Here is a 10,456-nt window from a genome sequence, read left to right on the forward strand (position 1 = left end):
ATGACCCTATTTGTAAATATGTTTTACAAACTTGACCTTGAATATTACAATTATAATCATAAATTTTAGTTCTTAAACTATGATTTAAAAGCATAAGAACTAAAAAGACTAAGAAGAATTTGAACCCCACTTGTCAATGATGTAATACGTATATCCTTACCTATTATAAAGAAATTATTTTATAGTTTTACCTTTGGTAAATGTTATTGTACATCTAATGTCTCTAAACTTCCAATTTTGTGTCTAATAAATCTTAAAAATTCAAATTTTAGAGTTAATTGATATATAAAACTTGAATTTAATTTACTTAATCAAACTCTAAACTTTAAATTGTGACTCGAGGATATATAAATATTAAAAATTTTGAAAGTTGTAAAATGTTGAATGATCATATATAAACTTAAAAAATGTAGAGACTAACTTTATAATTGAACCAATATTATCAGTTCCAACTAATTAAAAACATTGAAGCTAAATACTCAAGTACTAAAAACTAGTATGAAACGCTTACATTTATAGTGAAAAATCACGTGTTCAGAAGAATTCTTTGAACCCAAAAATGGGAGGAACTTGAAACCACTGACGAATGGAAAACAAAAGTATTCTAAATAAACGAAGGTTTTGCCATTATTTTCCAATGAATGAGGACTCTGCAAGGTCAATTGCACGGGCAAGTGCGGCGGCTTTGTTCTCACATTCCCTTTGTTCATCTCCAGGATCACTGTCCGCCACAATGCCAGCGCCAGCTTGGAGGTGAGCTACCCATTCCAATCGGCGGTTCGCATCCTTATACGAGTAAATGGTGTCGTAACGGGTATTGGTGGGGAAAACAATGGTCCTTAGAGCAAGGGCTATATCCATGTCTCCTGAAAATGAAATTCCACCAAACCCACCGCTGTACGGTCCACGCCTGGTAACCTCCAGCTGATCAATCAACTCCATTGCTTTCACCTGTATTGCAATGAGGATGATCAAGAAAAGACCTCAAGATTATCACGGGTCACGAAATGAGCTCCATCGAACGAAAAACCCAAAACCACATCAAGAAATGAGTCGCTTAAACAAAACTGAGCAATCTCCAGAGTTCAGAAACTGCAATCCTAAAACCTTGCCTACATTACTGAAGACGAGCAGAAGTAAAAACGTTACCTTTGGTGCTCCGCTAACTGTCCCCACTGGCAATGCAGCTCGCAAGACATCCCAACTGTTCAAATCATCAACTAACTCACCTGTTACCTGGGAAGAGAGACTTCATTATTAGCTAAATGATGTTTGACTTTGTTAAAAACCAGAGTCCAAAATGCTAGAACGAGTACAGAAATAAACCCAGGAGAGGAGGGGAGTTCATGTTATACACACAAGGCTATTTATTGACAGAAAAAAATCAACAACGTAATATTTATTCATGAACTTTTTGGTTGGAATAGACACGGAGAAAAGTATACTTACAGTTGAACTAATGTGCATGACATGGGAATACCTCTCAATATTCATTAGCTTTTCAACCTTAACTGAGCCAAATTTTGATACCTGCACAAGCCGTTCATGTGAGATTGACCATTGTATATCAGTTTAGAAAATGGTGGTCTAAAATCTCATGAAACCGCAAAAGAACAGAGGGAAACAGAACACGCATGTAGAACTGATCTTATGATAGAATGCACCAGCATAGAGCAAGATTGTTCTTTTGATGATCAGGGAGTTTCTCCTCCATCCGCCTTTTAAAGAGATGTCGTTTTTAGTGGTTCGTGGAGGTGTGCACTTTGACGTGGAATCTTTGGGGAGAAGGGAACAATAAAGTGTTTAGAGGTGTGAATTTGACAGGAAGAAACACCTATGACAAAGGGACTTTGTTTTAATTATCTGGAAAGGCATTGGCCTAAGATAGAAGCTGACAATATATGTTTGGTATATATAGCATATGGCCACACCTGAATTTAAAAAGTAATAATAAAACAAATAAACAATCAACTAATATGACAAAATAAACCACGATGAAACAGAAATATACCTTCCCAACATCATTTCTTCCCAAGTCAACCAACATTATATGCTCGGCACACTGCTTTGCATCGTTCAAAAGATCCTTCTCCAACATTCGATCCTCCTTTTCTGTTTTCCCTCTTTTAATGGTTCCAGCCAGGGGCCGATTAGTAATCTTTCCCTGTCAATGTTAACGGAAACAGACACCCATAATAAAATACTCAGTCGCCTTCAAGAAAAGGGAGGTAGAAAATGAGGCATTCAAACTGTCAACACAAAATTTTGTTACATGTCCACAATGTTACGAGCGTCCACATAAGTAGACTAGGAACCAGTCAAACTAGAGATTAATTTGAGAATACTAGCAAGTGATACAATGGAAATATTAGTAATATATTAGTAGGGCTCAAGAGTAATTAGTCAACAGTGCCTTGGTCATAATTGAGGTTTGGGCACCTTAGGAGAAGATCATTTTGGTGAGGATTATCCATTATGGGACTTGGGAGAGAGATAGCCCTCTTGGAAGGTTGTGTATATTGTAACTTCTCACTCTTTTTTCTTTTCTTCTTTTTTTTGGGAATAAGAAACTTAACTGTCCTTATCGAGAGATAATAAAAAAAAGAGGGAGAGATGAGATATTCCCACGCCAACAAGAAGGCCAGTTCGTGTAAATATGGATTAAGCTATATATATATCCTTTTTTTTTTTTTTTTTTTTTTTGAAAAAGAGAACTTCTCATTGATGAAATAAAAAAGGATTTATGTTTAATAGCAACAAAGCTCCACAAGAGAGAGAAGTAAAGAAAACAAAAGACAAAATGTAATGAAAATAACAATAGAAGCCTGAACATGATAAGAAAAGACCCAATTAGGCTGGAAACACAAAGTGGGCCGGTTGAAATTTATATCCAAAAAAGAGTATCCATCAAATGATTTGAAGAGCGCCAAAGCCAAGCATTCAGTGAGACGAACTGATTCAAAGACGTCCACACTTGAACTATATTTTTTCTCAAATGTCCACATATTCCTTTCCATCCACAATCCCAAACATGAAGCTTTGACTGCATTAACCCAAAGTAGCTGAGGCTTCAACGGAAATGAAGGACACACTAATAAATAAAGAACAATTACTTTTTTGACACTTGAATAAAGAACGCACTGGAAACTGAATAGATTGAGAAGCTTAAATCAGTCATCTTGAGCAAACAGACGACTAAAAAATGTGACTCAAGTTTTCCCAGCCATATGACAAAGAAAGTGTTAAGAACTTAAGCACCTCGGAGAACCACACCCCAAAAGCTAGCTATTGGGTGGGAGAGTCAAGCAACTTAAATACCACATTGGTCATCCCATTCTAACCTATATGGGACAAAGGCATCCTATACTACCTTGATTCCTAACAATACCCCATCCTCGGAAAGCCGACATCCAAAAAAGAGTATCCATCAAATGATTTGAAGAGCGCCAAAGCCAAGCATTCAGTGAGACGAACTGATTCAAAGACGTCCACACTTGAACTATATTTTTTCTCAAATGTCCACATATTCCTTTCCATCCACAATCCCAAACATGAAGCTTTGACTGCATTAACCCAAAGTAGCTGAGGCTTCAACGGAAATGAAGGACACACTAATAAATAAAGAACAATTACTTTTTTGACACTTGAATAAAGAACGCACTGGAAACTGAATAGATTGAGAAGCTTAAATCAGTCATCTTGAGCAAACAGACGACTAAAAAATGTGACTCAAGTTTTCCCAGCCATATGACAAAGAAAGTGTTAAGAACTTAAGCACCTCGGAGAACCACACCCCAAAAGCTAGCTATTGGGTGGGAGAGTCAAGCAACTTAAATACCACATTGGTCATCCCATTCTAACCTATATGGGACAAAGGCATCCTATACTACCTTGATTCCTAACAATACCCCATCCTCGGAAAGCCGATGTCCCGATGGCTACTCCGGTGGCACTTCACTCAGCAACACCCGGTCGGTTCCATTCCGGAACGTCGACAACCGGCTCTAATACCATTATTAGGTACTTAAGCACCTTAGAGAACCACACCCCAAAAATTAGCTATTAGGATGGGAGAGCCAAGACACTTAAATACCACATTGGTCATCTCATTCTAACCAATGTGGGACAAACGCATCTCATACTACCTTGGTTCCTAATAGAAAGTAGATGGAAAGTTGTAAACATGAAGAAGCCAAATTTTTATTTTAAGAATATCCGCTATGTTGAGATTGCGGTTTAAAAATATCCAAAAAAATTGAAATTCTGAATGAATTAATGGATTTCCATAAAACCAATTAAATCTCCTTGGGTAGAGGAAATTAGGCATTTAAATAGTGAGAAAGGGATTTAACCGAGAAGGACCCAGAGGCATCCAATTCCCATTTCCCATAAAAAAGGAGCATGTAATTCCACCGACTTCCAAGTTCAAGAAATATTAATCCATGGGCTGCGGCGACTAAAGTGTTGCTTCCCAAAATGTATGGCAATCAAAAGCATCAGAACCATGTATACTAGAGACCACCATTTTCCATTGAGAAAGAGGCTCATTAAAGATTCAAGGAATTCAAGAATCCAGCCCTGATATAATTCTCGAATTTCTTTCAAACCATAGCCTCCAAAGTAGGCAAAGATGCGATTAGACCAAAGGATTTTCGCTTGAATATTAAACCAAGGGCTCTCAATAATACGACGAAAGCATCTGAGGCATTGTTGAACACCACCGCAAATTGAACAAACTGAACGACCACTCCCAAATCCAAGAATCTGCAGTAAAAGGGCAAAAAAAAAAAAAAAAAAAAAAGAATGAATGAAAGAAGAAGAAATGCATCAAGGTATTGTAACTTCTTTTGATATTGCACTGTGTCACTATCTTGTATTTCTTTGTGTTTCTTTGAGTTTTCTATGTTGGGATACATAACAGTTAACTTATTGATAATCAAAATGACAGTAGCTAAAAGACAACTGGAAAATAATAAAATAACAGAATATAATGGCTCGAATAGATTACCTTCTTCACACGTGTAAGAATTTCTGGACTTGAAGCAACTAGGATGCAACCTCTAGCCTGATGACAAGATTTATTTTTATGATAAATAAAACTAGCAAAGGACGAAACCAGCTAAATTTAATGCACAACTACGACTGACAAAGAACGCAACCTGCAAGTAAGTCATGTACGGGCTAGGATTCACAATGCGCAAAGCTCGGTAAACTTCAAATGGATCTGCAAATGTTCGGCGCTCAAAACGCTGACTTAATACAATTTGGAAGATATCCCCTGCCAGGATGTGCTCCTTAGCCTGCAAAACTGCCTTCTTGTATTCTAAACTTGTCATACTTGACATCTTCAGTTTTGGACCAAAAAGATGAGTTAATAATCTTATTGATCCTGCAGGAAGTTTTGGTCTGAAATTAACTATGTTAAACAATCTGAGGAAAACCTCAACATGAACGATTGGAGGGGCAGGGAGCAACCATATTTGAAACACCTACCCCTAAAGTAAAGGATCACTTACGGAACTATGTCATGTACTCTGGAGAGCAACTTCTCCAACCGAGCGGTTCCATCCTCGTATGCCTCTTGGACTGAAGAATACTGATCCAAGTGAACCCAATGAATCACGTAAGCTTGCTGCAATAAAAATCAAGGATAGAAGTAAGCAGCGATATCTACAAAAGAAAATTTTGAACACATTCAAATCACTGTTGACCGCAAAACTTGATTTCCAATGCAGACGTAGTCCAAAATGTTTAATCATAAAAAAGAAAATCTCAAAAGAGAAAAAGCAGAGCTAGATCTCAAGATCTACTTTTAAAAAAATCAAAAGGATCTCCCTCCCTCTTGCGCTACTCACTGACAGTTAATATCAACGCAGATTGAGTCATTATCTTCAAAATTCAAATGATAGTTAAATAGATATACAAATAAGAAGATTGCAAGCCTGAGAACAACAACATACTTTACAATTGATGAATCTACCTTATTCACATGATCAAACACAATAACATCATCATAAAGTCCTAGATGAACATCAGGAAGGTTTCTGTCATCTGTTGGTGCACTAGAGAATGGCAATTTCTTCTTTTCTACATAGCGGACAGTATCATATGAAAAGTAACCAACCCATCCTCCTGACAAGACATCCATTTGGAAGAATTAGGGATTTGAAGGCATGCAGGAGGACCTAATGGATGATTTTCAGTCAATTAAGTAACAGTAAGCCATGAACTGAATCAAGTAACAAAAGATAAAATAAAATAAACTTGTAATGGGATCTGAAAAGGAAAAAATCCTCATCTATATCCAATAATAAAATCAAATCATGTGATATCCAAATGGTAGTCTAATTGACATTTAAAACTTCATAGAATCCTTGCTGATGCATCATGCCACAAAATATATATCTACACCCACCTACCCACACACATAAATTTGTTTGAATGAATTCTCAACGGATCCTTTCTGCCGAACATGAAGTCATATTGATTGTTCTGTATATTATAAAAACAAAGATTTATGCTGGAAGAGATGTATCAAGTCAATGATTCAATATAGAGTAAATTATATGATCAACATAATAAGTCAATTAGTACCGCAAAAAGCATCAGGAAGTTCATCAATTAGTTGAGGTCTCCATTTCTCCATGATTCTTCGAGGCACTGTCATAGGATCCTCAACAATCTCCTCTGTTCTTTTCCCTTCTTCATGATTCAAAATTGTAACAACATTTTCTTTCGCCAAAATTTCAATTGAGGGTTGAGCACCAACCACACTATATCTCCCCTGACGTAATGGCATATCAGCAAAATCTACTATTCAGGCAATAAGCTACGATTGGCAGTTTATCTAAATGTGTTCTAGAAAAAGAAATGACAGTTTCTAAAAACTTACAACATTTGAAACCTGCAGGCCAGGTTCAACGGATTCGAATAGAAAACTTGGGGCTTCTCTATCATCTTCCTTGACCAAACAACGGTACGCAAGCACTGGCGAAAGGTGATCAGAGAATATGCATCGGTGAAGCGGAATCAAATTCCCCTTCTTTGAAGCTTCAATAAATGCTTCTGGACTGTCGACTGGAAACAGCAGTAGTACAACCGTTAAAATTATATACATCAAAATGTACTGCCATTTAGGGAAATAAAGTTTTCTTCGCTCCAATTTTCTAAAGCGGCCTACTGGGGTCGGAAAATAAACAATTCCATTTCGCTCCCCCATAAATGCCAATCGTAAACTAAATTTGTTATGTCAATCATTTTCTTTGAGATCAGAATTTTACCGAGTGATTCAGCAGAGCATTTGATTGCAAGCACTCTTGAGTTACCGCCGACGAGAGCTCGAGAAGTCGACCCCAATCTTGACAATTTAGAGTCAAAGTTGCGGGAGATTTTCGACGGTAGGCAGAGAGTTAGAGGCAACTGATTCGATGTAGCGGCTAGGATTTTCATTATTATTGAACAATTGGAATGCTAGAGATAGACAAATCAGGAACAGAATCTGACTGAGAAACGTTCTAATGGAACTGTTTATTATCGACCTTTCGATACAACCAATTAGTATCATAAAATTCTCTTGCACATCTTCACAATCTTCTAATAATCTTCAAATAGTTCCTCCAAAATTGATAGCTAAGGGTGTAGTTGGATCGAGTTAGGGGTACGAGCTTCGGTTGGGGGAGAATGTAACGGGAATGTTTGAAGGTATGGGTTGGGGGAAAACGAAACGAGAGAGACGGAAAGAGAGGAGCGTCGGCGAAGAGTGGGAAACGGTGGACGGCGAGCGGCGGTGAACACAGCGAGAGAGGAGAGATTAAACCAACGATAGAGACACGTGTGTGGCGGCTGAAAAAAATTTACGAGAGAGTTAAAGAAAACCTAAAAAATAATATAAATATGTAAATACAATCACACATTAAGAACGTGTTTGGTTCGTCTTAGGTTTTAAACCGACCAAACCGAACCGGCAGTTTTTGAAATTTTCAAACCAACTTGTCAACTCTTACCATATTTGGACCCAAAGATTATGGAGATGATTTGAAATCACTTTCATTAATCATTTATAAAAAGAAAAATATTTAGTTGTGTGGCCATGCTAAAAATGGGTATCTAGAGCTAATAATGAAATTGTTTGATTGGCAATTCCAATTCTATTTTATATTTTTAGTTTCGTGTTCGCACGAGATTTCAAGGAAAATTTATTTCATGGAACTTGAACTTTGTATTTGTATTAATTTTGTGAAAGGTGAGTACAATGTCTAATACATAATATTGCTTTCAAAACAAATTATAATCTTTAAGCTGGTTAATCTTCTTGAACGATCGGCATTTAGGCTTGTTGATCTTCTTGGGTGATCGACCTTCGAGCTTGTTGATCTTCTTGGAGGATTAGTGTTCACACGAGACTTCTGGAGAAATTTGTTTCGTGGAGTTGAACTTAAGTTGGTGTTGATGTTAATGTTAATTTGATGTGATCTGGTTCAATCTCTAGTACTTGATCCTCTGATTCTCTCTCGATTGAGTGGATGTGCTCGACTTCAGTCTTCAGAATGCTTGCATCTTCAAAATACTTCAGTTTTCAGAATGTTTGTATCTTCGAAAGACTTCAGTCTTCAAGCATGATGAGCTTCAGGAGTGAGTCTCATGATTGTAGAGAATTCCTCTAAGCCCTCTGGAGTATAGAATTGCTGACAATGAGGAGAGCTTCTCTATTCATGGAGCTTCCTGATGAGCTTCATGGGCTTGGGCCTGGACTTGATTAGTCAATAGGCTTGACCTTTGGGCCTAATTTAATTGGACTTGGGTCTGACCTTTGGACCTAATTAATTGGACTTGAGCATGGTCTTTAGGCCTAATTAACTAGGCTTAGGTCTATTTTGGTGTTTTAGGCCCACATTAAGCCATATTTAGGCGTAACTGGGTCTAACGCCCAAATTATAACGTCACATTGGTCGAAATTAATTTTACTCAATCGACATCTGCGATGAAAACACCGAATTTGTCCTCAATTCCAATTTGAGACATATGTCAACTCTTAATTGGTCACAAATTTGACAATTTCAGAATTCCGTCATTAATTTAGCGAATGACATGAAAATTTGTGATTGGTCCAAAATTTCTTCTTCAACAATTCGTTCAAATAATTCTGAATTATATTTCTAAAAACTGTTTTAAGATTCTATGATTTAGATAGTGCAAATTCTGAAAACAACACTTTTATGTTTTTATTGTATCAATGTTTTGAATTTTAAATTTTAAAGTGTATAATAATATATATTTTTTAAATTTTAAATATTAAAGTGTAGAATAATATTTAATGAAGATAATAACATTTAGAAATATAATATGTCATATTATAAACTTAATTCATTTTATAATATTACAAAATAATAACTATACAAAATTTTTAACATAATACATATGCATAACTAAACCCCGTTTGATAACCATTTCACTTTTCGATTTTGATTTTTGAAAATTAAGTTTATTTTCTCTCTATTTCATACAATAATTTGCATACATCTTAAGTAAAATTGTTGAATTCTTAATCAGATTCTAAAAACAAAAACAAGTGTTTAAAAGCTACATTTTTTAGTTTCCAAAATCTGGCTTGGTTTTTTAAACCATTGATAAAAAGTAGATAACAAATAAATAAATTTAGAGGTGAAAATAGTGTCTGTAGGCTTAATTTTTAAAAACAAAAACCAAATAGTTACCAAACGGGACCTTAGTTTTTTGTTTTTGTTTTTGTTTTTTAGAATTAAGTCTATCGACATTACTTCTACCTCCAAATTTCTTCTCTTGGTATATATTTTTTCAATGGTTTAAAAAATCGAGCCAAATTTTGAAAAATCGAAAAAAATAGTTTTTAAAAACTTATTTTTATTTCTAGAATTTGGCTTAGAATTTAATGATTATGCTTAAGAAAGATGGAAATCACTGTAATAAATGAGGAGAAAATAGATTTAATTTTCAAAACCCAAAAACTAAAAATGGGATGATTATTAAACGGGACTTAAATTTATAACATTTTATTGTTAACTAATATTTAATCAGTAACTACAATTAGTTTTATGATTTAAAAATTATTATCAAATACATTTTAAACAATTCTTTGAATTAGAACCCAGATTCTGAATTGGATACCAAACAAATATCTAAAAATATGAAATACAACTTTGTTTTCATTGAAACCATTGTCTTCAAATTCCTTATCAAACAAACCCTAAATGTCTAGCAACATTTTCAAATAATTACAAATATAGTAAAATCCATACTTTATCGCAAACAGACTCTATCGCCAACATGCTCCTATTCTATTAGTGATATAGTCTATCATTGATAGACTCCAAGAGATGGATCGAAAATTTTGGTTATATCCACTAATACTTTGGGGTTGGTTGCTATATTTGCAGCTATCTCTAAAAAATCATGTTCACTTAAAAGTTTTGTTTTCTGT

The 10,456-nt window shown here is 35.4% G+C and overlaps 1 protein-coding gene across 4 annotated transcripts; it reads right to left on the reverse strand.

Annotated features, from left to right (window-relative positions):
• Window positions 1-395: 395 nt before the first annotated feature.
• On the reverse strand, window positions 396-7,886 carry LOC120073956 (anthranilate synthase alpha subunit 2, chloroplastic-like). Of its 4 annotated transcripts, none has more exons than XM_090312198.1 (11): window positions 7,281-7,886; window positions 6,893-7,077; window positions 6,595-6,784; window positions 5,981-6,132; window positions 5,517-5,632; window positions 5,160-5,406; window positions 5,009-5,065; window positions 2,012-2,164; window positions 1,450-1,530; window positions 1,150-1,236; window positions 396-951 (listed from the first exon to the last, which is right to left on the reverse strand). In XM_090312198.1, exons 1-11 carry the CDS (start codon window positions 7,447-7,449, stop codon window positions 628-630), a joined length of 1,761 nt encoding a protein of 586 aa, XP_090168324.1. In that variant the 5' UTR covers window positions 7,450-7,886; the 3' UTR covers window positions 396-627. The 4 variants fall into 4 exon arrangements, with proteins under 4 accessions (XP_090168324.1, XP_090168327.1, XP_090168326.1 ...); XM_090312201.1 differs by having other exon boundaries at window positions 6,595-6,813; window positions 7,281-7,862; XM_090312200.1 differs by having other exon boundaries at window positions 6,595-6,810; window positions 7,281-7,825.
• Window positions 7,887-10,456: the final 2,570 nt, after the last annotated feature.

The sequence above is a fragment of the Benincasa hispida genome, chromosome 3 (genome assembly GCF_027475165.1).
Source record: "Benincasa hispida cultivar pf3 chromosome 3, pf3_genome.v1.1, whole genome shotgun sequence".
NCBI lineage: Eukaryota > Viridiplantae > Streptophyta > Magnoliopsida > Cucurbitales > Cucurbitaceae > Benincasa > Benincasa hispida.